This window comes from Enhydra lutris, unplaced genomic scaffold (assembly GCF_002288905.1).
Source record: "Enhydra lutris kenyoni isolate GAN:26980312 unplaced genomic scaffold, ASM228890v2 scaffoldscaffold9, whole genome shotgun sequence".
Taxonomy (NCBI): Eukaryota; Metazoa; Chordata; class Mammalia; order Carnivora; family Mustelidae; genus Enhydra; species Enhydra lutris.
Window position 1 is genome coordinate 11,954,418 of NW_019154093.1, and position 13,479 is coordinate 11,967,896.

At 58.7% G+C, this 13,479-nt stretch overlaps 1 protein-coding gene across 1 annotated transcript; it reads right to left on the reverse strand.

Annotated features, from left to right (window-relative positions):
* Positions 1-4,680: 4,680 nt before the first annotated feature.
* Positions 4,681-10,254, reverse strand: LOC111143589 (endothelin 2). Its single transcript, XM_022497414.1, has 5 exons — positions 10,110-10,254; positions 9,573-9,729; positions 7,967-8,089; positions 6,944-7,042; positions 4,681-5,381 (listed from the first exon to the last, which is right to left on the reverse strand). Exons 1-5 carry the CDS (start codon positions 10,171-10,173, stop codon positions 5,288-5,290), a joined length of 537 nt encoding a protein of 178 aa, XP_022353122.1. The 5' UTR covers positions 10,174-10,254; the 3' UTR covers positions 4,681-5,287.
* Positions 10,255-13,479: the final 3,225 nt, after the last annotated feature.

A 13,479-nucleotide genomic window follows, 5' to 3' on the forward strand; every position in this document is an offset into this window, starting at 1 on the left:
TGTCCCACCTGCCTGGAGTGTGACCCCGGGGTCCCTGGCATCCCCCCGAGGGCTTACTCATAGGCGGGGGAGGGAGAAGCCCAAGGGAAAGGTGGGAGGAGGCAACTGAAGCAGCGGCCTAGAGCGTGGCCTTTCCTTCTGTGGGTCCTCATCTCTTTTCCTAGCCCGGGGCCCCTTTTTAGTCAGCTGTCCTTGGGAACGGAATCCTAGATCCCTGGGGCCTTGATTTCACCTGCTGAGCCGGCCCAGCACACAGTGGTTATGACAACTCGCTCTTGAGACACAGACTGCCCGAGTTCAAATCCCAGGAGCCCTGCTTGTGCTTTCTGGACGAGTGATCCGGGGCAGGAGAGTGTACCCCTCGGAGCCTCGGGAAGCTCATCAGCAAGATGGGGAAGACAGCCCCCACCTCACCGGTCCTCGTGGGGCTTAGATGAGGGCGCCTACCACCTGCTTCGTACAGGGGCTGTCGCCCTGTGAGCCCTTGAGGCCTATTGGCTACTACTATAGTCGTATTTTTAGCTGTGAAGGGGTCAGAGGACATGTGTGTGCCTGGAGGTCAGAGGCTGGCCCCCTGGAACCCCGTCTCCCGGCTCCCTGCCTGCTGTCCCCCTCACTCTCTCCAGCACTGAGTGATAGACAGGTGGGGCTGGTGGCGGCCTGGCAGGCCTGTCCTGGCAGCTGCTCCCACAAGGCGAGGCCCTCTGAGCTTTGGAGAATTAATTAGGCCACATTCCTCTTCCAGGGCTCCTGGGGCGGGCCTGCACACGGCCCCCTTCCGAGCTGCTGAGGGCTCTTGGCTCAGGTCCCTGGCAGGCCTAGGCGAGGCCCACACTCTGCTCTCCCCTGAGAGGGACTGGAAGGGCCCTGATGAGCTGGAAGCAGTGGCTGGGGAGGCGACGGTGACAAGCCAGCTGCCCAAGGCTGGCTCCTGCTCCGACTCTACCCTGCTTAGCCACCATCACTGGTCCCCATCACTCAAGCTCAAATTCCTGGCATTGGATGCCATTCCCAGCCTGGCCCCCGCTGATCAGGCCGGCTGCCTTGCTCCAGATCCTTCCAAGCTCTGGCCAGACACGCCTCACTCCCTTCCTCTAGCAGCGATGCCCTTTCCTCGTTCCAGAGTGTGCAAACCCTGCCCATTCTCCAAACCCTCCCCACTACCAAACCAGCTGGAAGGGCAGTCCGTGACATATCCCTCCTCCTGTCCCATCATTTTGCCTCGTCTCTCCTCCCTGCCAACCCGTGAGACCCTTGAGCGGAGCAAGTGTGCTTTGATCCAAAGGCATGAAGCACAAGAGGAGGGCGTTTCAAGCGAGGCAGTATTCTCCTGGGAGACATTGTCTGAGGCTGTGATGGGGAGTGACGGCTGCTTTAGCTCTCCCTGCTTGGAGCCCTTTCTCCCATGCTGGGGGCTCTGGCCCGATCTGGGGCTCAGGGGGGCGCAGCCCACTCCTGCCTTCCCCTCTCCAGCCTTCCCCAGGGCCCCCTTCTTCTTTCGTTCCCTGAAAGGGGCAGAGAATGGCTCTCTTCCACAACCAGGCTTGGCCTCTGCTGCTCCACCTGCCCGGGACACTCCTGTCTGCTCTCTTCCTTCACTTAATTGGCTCCCTTGTGCTCCGCCTCAATGTCACCTCCTTCGGGAAGCCTCCCTGGGTTTTCCCACCCCAGGGACCCCCATCACCAGGTGGATGTCCTCTCGGAGAGGTGGTAAGGCATAGACGCTTGGAGCTTGAGGTTTAAATCCTGGCTCAGCCACAAACTAAAATGACAGAACGTGCAGTGTAAGCTGCTGCAAAGAACCAAGAAATTCGTGTGCATAAAGCACTTCGTGAGTGTGCTCAATAAACGCTAGCTATTATTTTTATCTTAATAGTTAACAGTGGTTTTCGGTTTGGGTGTTTGGTTTTTATTCTGTTTTGAGGGGCTCTGCTCTTGCCCCGTGAGGCCAGGAGCTTTGTCTGTCTTGCTCACAAGAGTCTCCGGAGATTGACCATTCATGAGCGATGGCTTCTCTGAACTGTGTGGGGAGTCTCAGGACTGAAAGTCCTCACCTGTGGCCCGGCGCTGCGTCGAGCGGCCGAGTCCTGGACTCAGGACCACGCTCGCCTCTGCCTCGGCTTCCATCCGTGCATGAACCCGAGTCAATCCGGGTCATTCTGTGCCCCTTTCTGGCCTATCCCTGCCTGGTGTTCCAGCCCGAAGGAACATCAATTTGACTCACAAAGCCTTGGCAAAACCAGCTAAGTATTTATGGCAAAGGCAGAAAAAGGCAGGAAAAGGGGAGATTTTGTCCTCCGAACTCTGGACAAGCTTCCCGAAGGGCTGATGTCTCGCTTCCCCGGGTTTGCTTTGACTTGGCAGCTGCCCCCCCACATTTTCCCCTGTTCCTTCTGCACACCGTCCTGCCCTCCGCCCTGTTTCTGGGGCCCCTCACTAGCTGCAGTGTGGTCTCATAGCAGGCACAGACTTGAGGCACACATGACCCCTTTTGTCCTGTGGAGACAGAGGTGACTGAAGAAGGCCAGAGTAGGACCCCCTAAAGTGCAGGGCCCGAGCTGGAGGCCCCCATTCCCCCCGGAATAAGGATCCGAGAGACTGCACCGTCTCCTTCCTATACCTGCCTCCTGGGTCTCCTCCCTTCCCTTTAATCATCTCTGTGACTTAATCATTTGGGTCTCTGATCTCTGAACTCTGGCCAGGGCTACCGGGACCTGTGCCAAGGGCAGTGGATGCCTCCTTCCCTGGGCTTCTGACACACCCTCAACCGATCTCAGCCTCCCTCTCCCAGGCCTCCCTCACACCTGCTTTCCTGGGGTTGCCCTACTCAGCTGCCCAGCCTGGCCCCTGGCTATTCATTTGGCATTTTTCAGGGGCAGGGCCATTTGGTATGGGATGCTGGGCTGCCACGGCATGAGATTCCCCTGGTATGAGACTCTGCTGAGATTTGAGAGGCGTGCCCTGACTCCGGGCCCCCTTACTCCAACCCTCACCACCCAGGATGCATTGTGGACCGCTGGGGGTCGGGGGGGTGAACTTGCTTCCCTGTCCACTCTTGCCCTGTGCAGCCCTCTGGTGGTATATTTCCAAAGTCCAGCTCTGATCAGGTTCCCCTGTGGCTCATAGCCTTTTTGTGGCCCACAAGAGAGGGTCCAGCTTCCTTGCTTTGGCCTCGAGGTCTCTCTGGCATCATCTCCTGCTGCTTTTCCCTCACCATGCTCCAGCCACATGGGTTCTCCATGGGAACCGCCTCTGTCCGTCCTGCTACCATACCTTCACCCTCCCTGTTCCCTCTGTCTGGAATTCCCTCTCTAATCTCTTCCTATTTGAGTCTTACTCATCTTCAGAGGCTGTGGGAGCAGCCCCTTTGTCCAGGAGTCTTATTCTGACCACTTCTCTTTCCCCGAGCCGCCCACCTCAGGTCCATCAGCGAAAGAGCTGTTCTGCTCATTACAGAATCACTTCTGATGGCCCAGCAAGCAGCCTCTGCCTCTTATCAGGCCGAGGGCTGAACCCAGCAGTCTGTTTCATGTTCATACGTCCTACAAGCTAGAGACTATTGTTTTCCCATTTTGTAGATTAAAAAAAAAAAAAATGAGGTCCAGAAAGAGATTTATCCCAGGTCATGCTGCAGTGGTGATCCGTGAATTCAACCAAAAATATTTAAAAAATCCATCCATCCATATGTACCCTAGACTCTGGGTTCATCCTGATGTCCCCACTCAGGGTGTGACCTTGGGCAAGTAAATTGCCTTCTCTGTACATCAATTTCCTCATCATTAAAACAGAGTAATAAAAATTCCTCTGTCATAGGTTACCGAGATGCAGTTAATATCAGTCAAGTGCAAGTACACAGTCGGATTTCAATATGTGTGGCATGTCATCCTTCCAGGAGGGGGTCAGGGCTGGCTTCATGGACAAGGCAGGATCAGAACAGTGTGTAAATAATTATCTCGCAATAGCCATTCGGGCCACCTTCCACTCCCAGCCCAGGCCAGCCGGGAGAAAAGGGAACAGCTTGTCACAGGAGGATTTGGCGGACGTGGAGGCCGTGGGTCCAGGCAGCTGTCAGCGGGGGTGATTCTGACGGCTGGTCAACCCTGGAACTCGGGTGGGCTGCTTCTCCGGCCTCAGCAGGACTGGTCGACCCAGGCCTGGAACCCTGGGTTTCTGCGGTTGAAGCTCACTTCTTGTTCACTGGCAAGGGCCGAGGCAAGGGGCGAGCGAGGGCCAGGCCGTAGCATCATCATAGCATCCATCACTGGCCCCTCAGGCTGCACACAGTCTTGAGATCCATCTGGCTACAGCCTTTGCTGCACAGATAGACTCTGGGCCTCACAACAGCTCCTGGTGAGGGCTGCTAGAGCAGAAGGGGGTCTTGATTCCTTCCAAACATGCTCCTGGGAAAGGCCTGGCTGTCGGTGACTGGCCCGATGGGAACACAGGTCCCAGAATCCTGGATTTCAAAGCTACAAATGGCTGCTCAGACACATGATAGGCGAGGGCCTGGAGAGGCTGGGTTAGCTGCTACAGGTGACCAGCAAGGGCCCGGGGGAATAGAACCCTGGGCTCTGGCTACTGCCCCAGACCCTTTCTCTCTCCTTCCTGTGTCCCCTTAACTTCCGAGCAGCCCCTTCCTGAGAGGGGCCTCCCACCCCTGCTTCAGCCAAGACAAAATATCAGAGTAACACTTCTTCGTTTATTAAAAACACAAGTTCGCAGGTAAATAATAGAGTCTAAAAAAATACATTAAAATAAATAACAGAATCCTCCACGTTCTTAGAGGAAATAAGTTATATACAGACAGGTGAAGCCGAGCAGGCCACTCTCACCAGGAGCATCCTGGGGACATGAGGGTGGGAGGACTCTGGGGAGGGACAACTGGAGGGGACGGATGGGGCCTGCCTAGGACACCAGCCCTGTCCGGCCTCCAGTGCTGGCTTCCGTCTGAGAGTCCACCACTGCTCGCCGATCCCAGTTTGTAGCCAATAGACAGGAAACCTCTCAGGATGTGGCCTCTGGGTTAGCACGCTCCTTATGTAGTTCCTTCTAGCGGGGCGGTGGGGCTGGGACCAGTAGGGAGAGGCCGCCCTGCAGCCTGGGGGCTGAAGGCTTTCCTGGGCAGGGTGAGGACATGAGCTGCCTTGGGAGAAGCTCCTTCACCCATGCAAGGAGACCAGAGCTCGTGCCACCTCAGCAGGTTGTGTCCCTGGCCCTGGGTTGCTCCTCTCCTCGAAGCCCCACACAGGCTCCTTCCCAGCGTTCCTTGGCGATCTGGCAATCAGTGCTATGTTTTCCTCCGCCTGGGATACATGGGCCTCGGCTCCCTCTCTGCCTCCTGGTGTCGTCTGGCAAAGCAGATCTTGGTGGCAGAAATTTCCCTGGAATCGAGAAGGGTCCATTTAGCATCTTGGGAGGTATGGGCTGCCCAAGTGTTCCCCAGGACAGGCAGCAGCGACAGGACCTGACCCCCTTCATCACAGCTGCCCTGGGGTCAGGGGCAGCCACAGCTCATCCTGAAAACAAAATCTGCACCTCAGGGACAGGCCAGGTACTAGAATCTCCTCTGCCCACGGGGACTTTGATAAAGCTGATGTTGAATGTCAAAGGCCGTCCGAATGACCGGAGGGCCAAGAACAGCGTGCCTCCTGTGACTTGCCTTCCCGCTTCCATATCGGTGCTCCTGCCATTCCTTCTAGGCTCTTTACCTCCCCTCACCCAAATTCCACGGACTAAAGTTCCCATTCTTCAAGGTCCCGCTCAAGGTGGTTCAACCCAGACAAAAATGGGTCTTAGCTGCCCTTTGAACTGGGATGAGCCCCTGGCAGGGGCTCCAGCATCATCCAAGGGGTCTTGTCCTGACTCCAAGGGTTCTAGCCTGGAGCGGGGAGTCTGGCTGCAGTTCCCAGCTATGGGAACTGAGGCAAGCGTGGCAACCTCCCCGAGTCCCTTTCTTAGCCTGTAAAATAAATCCAGGCCTAGCCGGTGTGAGGATGAGAATGGGTTGGCAAAGCAAGCTCTTCGTCCACTACCAGAGGCCATGCGTTTGCAAAGTCTGATTCTTGATTCTGCTCGTCCTTGGACAGTTCCCTATGCTGGGTCTTCCCTTTCCCTTCCCCATCCCATGCTGTCTCCTAGGTTTCAGTCTCCCCACAAAGATGGGAACCCCCAGGGGGCCACGCTGGGCCCCAATGCTGGCCAGCTCCGAGGAGCCTCAAGGACAAAGGTCTGAATGGTTAACGTCTCCAGAGTTCCCACTGGGTGCCTTCCACCTACGTCAACGGATCCGCCCTCACAACGACCCCTAGGGATGGCTTGCCCTGATGTCCCAGGCTCAGAATGGGGACCTGAAGCACAGAGAAGTGAAGCAATAAGCCCAAGGTCACAAAGGCTTGTTTGTGGCACAGCAGGGGTTCAAATAGGCCCGTCCTGGCTCAGAACTGCCCCCTCAGCCCCTCGGCTGCACGGCCAGATGTGGGGGCTCTATTCTCAGGTCAATGTGGTCAGACAGACCTTTGTGCGCACATCCCGTGGGCCAGGCCTCGCGCTGAGCCATGCCAGGGCTGCCAGGAAGGGGATCCGGTTTGGGACAGGGAGGAGGGGACAGGCTAGATCGCCGAGCATTCTGGACCCAGCGCACAGGAGACACTCACCACCTGAATGAACACCCGACTCCTTCCTTCCACCATCACAGTCCCTCCGCCCCCCTAAGAAAGTCAACCTCCAGGCCTGGTGGGGACAGAGAGCAGAGCAGCTAAGACCCCTGGCTCTGGAGCCGGCCAGATGCCTGTCGTGGACCACTGGGATGTTGGGCAAGTGCCTTCACTTCTCTGAGCCTCAGTTCCCTTGGCTGCCCAGTAAGGACCCAGTCCCGCCTTCTTGGAGAATGAAGGTATCGTGCAAGGCATACAGGAGGTGCTCTGCCCGTGCAGACATCCCTTACCTTAGCTGCTGGAGGAGCTCTGCTGCGGACGTCCATCTCTGGCCGGCCTGGAACATGTCGGCAGGGGACCTGCTGTCTGGGACTACCACAGCTTCGGCCCTGAATGAACAGCATTAGGACCCAAGTGAGGGGCTGTCCAGGGCCCTGAGAACACCTGGCTGTGGGCCCAGTGCCCCCCCACTCTCACCCCAAACAGATCCGTTTCCACCCCTGTGCACCTGGCATCCTTCCTTTCCCAGGCGGGGTGGGGGCCGAGGAAAACTGAGCTGCCGGGAATGTGTTCTTAGCCTCAGAAAGAGGCAGCTGGGGGCCTGGCCTTCCCAGAATCCAACCACCTGCAGCTGAGCACAGTTCTTTGCGAGGGGAAACTGAGGCAGGGGTGGGGCCACAGCCTGAGTCTCAGAGGAGGAGTTTCTCATAAATCATCATAGGAAGGGCAGGTTTGGGACTGGGAAGCCAGTCTCTGCTTTCCCCAAATCCTCCAGGTGCACAAGCAAAGGAACACAGTCTCCCACTCCTTTTACACATGAGGAAACTGAGGCCCAGAGAGTTAAGAGACTTGGCAGAGCGCCCCACCCACCGCCCTCCAACCCCCAGCAGCTCTGTGACAACCCTGGGGTAGTGCTACGGTCTCCCAAGTCTAGTTGCTACTTCTCCACCAGGAAAGCTCCAGAGCGCTCCATGCTGCAGCTCAGAAGCCAAAGCCCAGCGCCCCCGGGCAGACAGACAGAGGCTGCAGGCCCCGCTTTCCTTTGACAGGACAAGTCCTATCCCCTCTGTGCCCGAGCAGCTTCTGTTGTCACTTGGGGAGTGTCCCTTCTGCCCAGGAGTGAGGGTGGGGTGCTCTCAGAAGCCCCCAGTGCTGGGCAGTGGGAGGGACTTGGGGTGACTGGCTCCCCACAGAAAGGGGGGCAGCCTATGGGCTCCCAGGGCCCTGCTCCCCCACCAGTAGCCACTCTGCTTCCCTGCTGGTCTTCCAGATGCCCTGCTCCCCCGGCCCCTGCCGGTGAGGTGCCAGCTTACCAGGGCCTTCGATGGCAGAAGGTGGCACAGGCGGGGTCCCCGCCGCTGGAGCACTCACAGCGCTTCGGCAGGGAGCGGCGCCGGCGTCTTGGCGGGTTTCCCAGGCCGTAAGGCGCTGTCTGTCTGTAGGCAGGCAGCCAGCAAGGTAGTGGTGTAGGGTGGAGAGAGCAGAGGGGAGGGGGAGAGAGGCAGAGGATTAGATAAACTCCAACCACTGGCAAGCAGAGAGTGTCCGCAGCGCACACAGCGATGGCCACCCGTGCCCCCGGGATGGAAGTAAAAACGTTACCAGCCCCTGACCTCAAGAAGGCCCAGCGCAGGCCCCTCCCTGGATGCCAGGTGGTCCGGGAAAAGGTCCCTCCCCTTTCTGGGCCTCTGCTTGCTCCCACACCCCGGGCCCCACTCAGTAAGCCTCCCAGCACGGAGAGGAGGCGCCGGAACAGTGCTCCCTCCCTAAGTCGGGAAGTGGGGGAGTCCTCCCAGCCCCTCCCAGACAGGAACTTGAGCTGATGGAGAGGGCCAGGCTGGTCCCCGTGGAGGAGGGGAGGAAATGCCATCTCACAGAAGTAAACATACAGGCTCTCAGCTAAGCTGCCCTCACCTGGTCATCCCTTGCCCGGAGGGCGATAAACGTGGCTTAAAGCGCACTGACTTAGAAACAGTGTGTGTGCGTGTGTGTGTGTGTGTGTGTGTGTGTGTGTGTGTGTGAGATCAGGTGGGATTGATTTCAGATTCAAAGTCTGGCCAAGGCAGGCTGTGGGCAGGGCAGGGGCCCTGTGGCCGGTTGGACCAGCACCTTCGGGTGCCAGAGCTAATTTTAGACAATGTGGTTGAAGTTGTAATGACTCCCAGGTAGACCCAGCACGCAGGGACTGGCAGCGTTCCCGCCCTGAGCGAGTGTTTGGATGCGGATTATCTCCACACGCTTACGTGCGGAGCTTCTCTTGCCTTTTGCAATTTGGGGAAGGAAAAAAAAAAAAAACACAAACACCCAGAGAAACTTCTGCTCGAAGTATGCAGTGGCCCGGAGGCTGTGCGGGTGCAGACAGAGCAGACAGCCCTGGGCTCCCACCCCAGCGCTGCCAGGTGACACAGCCCAGGCTTCTCGTCTTGTCACCGCAGACGGCAGCAGCGCCTGCGTCGTGGGGAGGACGAGGGGTTCGCGGGCTGTTAACAGACGAGCCGTGCTTGGCACAGAGCCTGGCACCGTCAAGGCATGGGTGCTGTCATTCAGCGTCTTATTCTTGGAAGATCGTGCCGAGGCCGCATGGCAGAGTGGGCGTGAGCTTCGGCAGCTGCGGCCTAGGAGGGAGCCTCCACCTACTGCTTACTCCTTCCTGTGCGATCCTGGGGCGGGCCCCCGACCTCTCTGAGCCTCAGTGCCCTGATCTGGAAAACGGGGCCAATACCGGGCTGTTGCAAGAACTCTCCCTAGGTAGCCCTGCGGGACGGGGCAACCCCCACATGGAAGTTGGAAAAATAACCAGTAATTCTCCCTAATAGCACAGTGACCCCTGTCTGGAGGCCCGGGGAGAGCTGGACTCTGAGGGACATTCCCCATTCCCTGCCCTGCTGCCGGCAGCCCCGCCTGGATCCCCGCACTCACCCGGGGGTGTTCACCCAGATGATGTCCAGGTGGCAGAAGTAGACGCATTCCTTGTCCAGCCAGGAGCTGCAGGAGCAACGTCGAGGCCGCAGGTGGGAGCCGCGGGCCCGGGGCGAGGGCGAGGGGTGATCTGGAGCAGCGGCCACCTGGCCCTTGCCTGGGTGTCCAAGGAGAGAGAGAGAGAGAGAGAGAGAGAGGCAGAGAGGTGGGTCAGGGCACCTGGCACAGCTGGGATAGGGGACCTGCCGGGCTCCTCCTCTTGCATAATCGAGGAAGTTGGCTTTCTTATTGCTCAGGAGCTCCAGGTCAGCCTGGGGGAAGCCCAGCAATGCTAGGTGAGAAGGGCCAGTGCTGTCCGGTGCCTTGCAGCAGCTCTGTCCTGGCCAAGCTCCCCGGAGCTGCCGCGGCTGCAGGACTCCCACCCCTGAGGGCCCCCAGCTGACTGGCAAGTACTGGGAACTGGGGAGGGAGACACCTGCAAGCAGCCCCGGAGGGGGTGGGGCGGCTGCTGTAGCAGGTGAGGCTGGGGCGGCTCACCTTCCTGCAGAGCCAGGAGCAGGGCCAGAGCGACGGAGCACCAGGCAGTGGGCACGGCAACCATAGCAGTGGTAGAGCGCACGGGCTGGATGAGAGGACGGAGTGTGCCTGTCGCCAGCGTCTTGCTGCCAAGCCGAGCTGATAGCTCATTGCCTCAGTGCCCTGGTGGCTTCTTATAACACCAGGCATGGCCCCGCCCCTGCCCATCCAGCCCTGCCCCATTGTATGTACAGGAGAGCGATGACACCGCCTCCACCCCGGGGTGCACGCCTTGGCTGGCCTCCCTGGTGTGGGGTGGGGGAGGAGGGTGGGGAGGGTGGAGGCAGGAGGGAAGGCCCCGCTCTCCTCCTTCTGTGCCTGGAGCACCTCCTGGAGTACGGCAGCTCTCCTGCAGTCCCTAGGGACCCCTCCCAGTTCTGCTGGGCTGCCTCAAGTCACCCCCAATGTGCCTGACCCCCTTCTTCGTTCTCTGTGTGGCTGCTCCAGGGCTCTTGCTGAGTCAGGAGTGGGAAGGGGGAGATCCATGAACAAAACCCTGCTTCTCCTTGGGGGAGACCCTGCCATCCTGCCTGCCCACTGCCACCCAGGCTGAGGACGCCCCTTCTGTTGTGTGGGAGGGGAAAGGGGGTGTTCAAGGCTGTGTGGCCTTGGGCAAATCAGAGCCCTCTCTGGGCTGGCTTCCCTCGGTGAAGGACGCAGCTCACCCCTGACCTCTGCCCCGCTGGGAGCTGCCTCATGCCTACCTCACCCAGGAAGTGCCCCCTCCCTTCCTTCCCCATCCCTCCTCCCAGGGCCTGGGGGAAGGCGTTCTGGTCCCTTCAAACCCTATTGCCCCTATGGGGATACACACAAAGCACCCAGTGAAAGACCTCCCGCCTTGGACACGACAGGGCGGTTGGCTCACCTCTGTGGCTACTCTCTTCCAAAAAGGCAAGGCAGGGGGGGGGGGGGGGGGGGGCGCACCCCAGGGGCTAGCATTCCGCTCCTGCCTCTCCGCTAGCCTAGAACCTGGGCCTGGCTGGCGACAGAGTGTGGATGCCCCGGTGCTGAGCTAAGCAGCTTGTGGGACCAGCACTCGCCCTCTGCTCCTGCCCAGGCCTGGCTCAGAGTCCAGGTGCTGCGACGTCTTTCAGGGACCCTGTCTCCAAGTATAACAGGAAAAGCCCTCTCATTTCTCGGAACTCCCAGAGCCTTGCTCTCCTGCCTGCCTGACTCATGACTCCAGGCTTATCTCCCCAGCAATCTCGAGGTCCAGAGCTCTGGAGAAGGCAAGGCCCGGAGCCGGCCGTGCACACAGTAGGAGCCTTGAGAGAGTGCTGTCTGAGGGAGGAAGGAAGGCAGAAAAACCTGCCTGGCTTCGAACTGTGGAAACCAGGTCCCTGGGAACCCAGGCTGCTCAATCCGCAGTTCCTGTGTTTAGCAGCAATTCTGCCATCAGACGCTTAGGAAGGGGACCACGGGTGACCACAGAGAAACCGGCGAGCTTGCTTCCTCCTAGGGCGTGACTAGAACGTACCTTGTGCGAGCCACAGAGGGGTACAGAGAGAGAGAATCGCCAGCGTGATCTTCCTTCCCCCAGTCTCCGTCAGGCTGCAGGGGAAGCAGGAACCAACCTTTCTGAGTACCTACTGTGCGCTCAGAGCATTTTTTTTTTTTTTTTTTCGCTCGGAGCATTTTTCAGCTCCTCTCCGCCCTTGCCCTGGGAGGCAGCTCTTAGGATCTGGGGATCATCTCCACTAGGGCCCAGGAGACCCAGAGAGGGGCCTGGCTTGGCCAAGGTCACGCAGCTGGTGGATCTGCAGAACTGGCACCGGGACTGGGATTTCAGTCCCTTCAGCAAAAACCAGAGACTCCCCATGCAGTGCTCACTGCCCTCCCCCACCCCCCCACAAGGTGTCTCTCTAAGAATTTAGAAGAGTTATTTCTGGAATGAGGTGAGCAATACTCCTAGTCATTTCTATTAGTCTCCTGGAGAATATAAATACAGAATTAAGCAGGGTCAGGGTGGGGGAGGAGGCGGATAGAGAATTCAAACCACTGAACCATGAAGAGAAGAATGAAGAACGAGCAGGTCAGCAGGGAGCAGGAGGGGGTCCGGGTGGGGAGGAAAACAAACAGGGAGGCAGATAAAGACAGGCAGGGAGAGAGGGTGGACAAGGAAGCAGAGCCTAGGGTGAGAGAAAGAACTCGGATTTGAGAAAGTAAAAGAGAAAGACCATTTGGAAGGAGAGTGAGGGTTCTACCGCGTCTAATCTTTACACAAATGCACAGCACTGCTCGGGACAATAGGGAACCAGAGGCTCCGAGTCTGGGAAACATAATAGGAGAATTAAACAGACCAGGAGACAGGATCCCTCTGTGGTGTGAAAAAAAGGATGACGACAGGGCAGGGGCCGCTGCCCGGGCTTGGCAGGGTCGGTGAGGGGAGCTGCGCCCGGCTCCAGTTCCCCTCCTTCCCCGAGCACGGCAAAGAGGGCTCCCATGAAATGGAGAGGCCTGGCCCCCGGAACCTGAGCGAGCCCAGGTCCGAGGAGGTGAAAGCCTTCCCGGAACAGGGCCACCCCACCGGCAAGAGCTGGTTTCCAGGTAGGGAAAATTAAGCTGAGTTAAAAATAGTCAGCCCCAGCCCCATAGCTCTCCAGCCTGGCCCTGACAGTCACCCCATGCCCAGCCTGGCTGGCCTGGCTGCATGGCACCCCAGCCCCATGGCTCGGGCTCCAACCGACGGCCCCGGCCGTCTGCCTGCTGCTCTGCCTCATCCCCGTTTCCTGCCTGGGCTGCTAAAGGCAGCGGGTCAAGGGACGGGGATTCAGCCAAGGGTCCCCTGGTGGGATCTGGAAGGCATCATTCTGCACACAAAATAATTTGCCGTGCTTAGGGTTGGCCCCGGCCCAATCCAAGGAGAGATTTGTGAGGAGGGCAGGTAGGCAGAAGAGAGAAGTCGAGGCATATTTCTGGGTGACACACGGTGCCCGAAACTGCCCTCTAGAAATTCTCTCCAGTCTCCACTCCCACTTGCTGGATGGGATAACGGAGGCCCAAGAGGAGAGGCAACTTGCTCAAGACAGTGATGGGGCCCAGACATGTTCTCTTGGCTACTGATCCAACCCCACTCTTTCCAGCACAGCCGCGAAGCTGTCAGGGGTCCAAGGACAGCCCCAGGGTCTGTTTGGGAAGGGCTGCCAGGAAGGAACCACTGGCAGGAAGGCCAGAGCAGAACAAGGAGAGAGGACAAGGGAGAACAAGCCCTGGAGGAAACAGGGCTAGGTCATCTGGGGCTAGGGACATCTGGGACACCTGGGTCATCTGGGGCTAGGGACATCTGGGACACCTGGGTCATCTGGGGCTAGGGACATCTGGGACACCTGGG

What these genes read in the sequence shown, in the direction of transcription:
- LOC111143589 (XM_022497414.1), bottom strand. Translation starts at nt 10,173, where the DNA reads ATGGTTGCCGTGCCCACTGCCTGGTGCTCCGTCGCTCTGGCCCTGCTC. An exon ending in GCTCCTGGCTCTGCAGGAAG is followed by an intron (nt 9,730 to 10,109) that starts GTGAGCCGCCCC and finishes TTGGACACCCAG; the next exon opens with GCAAGGGCCAGGTGGCCGCT. An exon ending in GAGCTCCTCCAGCAGCTAAG is followed by an intron (nt 5,382 to 6,943) that starts GTAAGGGATGTC and finishes TCTCGATTCCAG; the next exon opens with GGAAATTTCTGCCACCAAGA.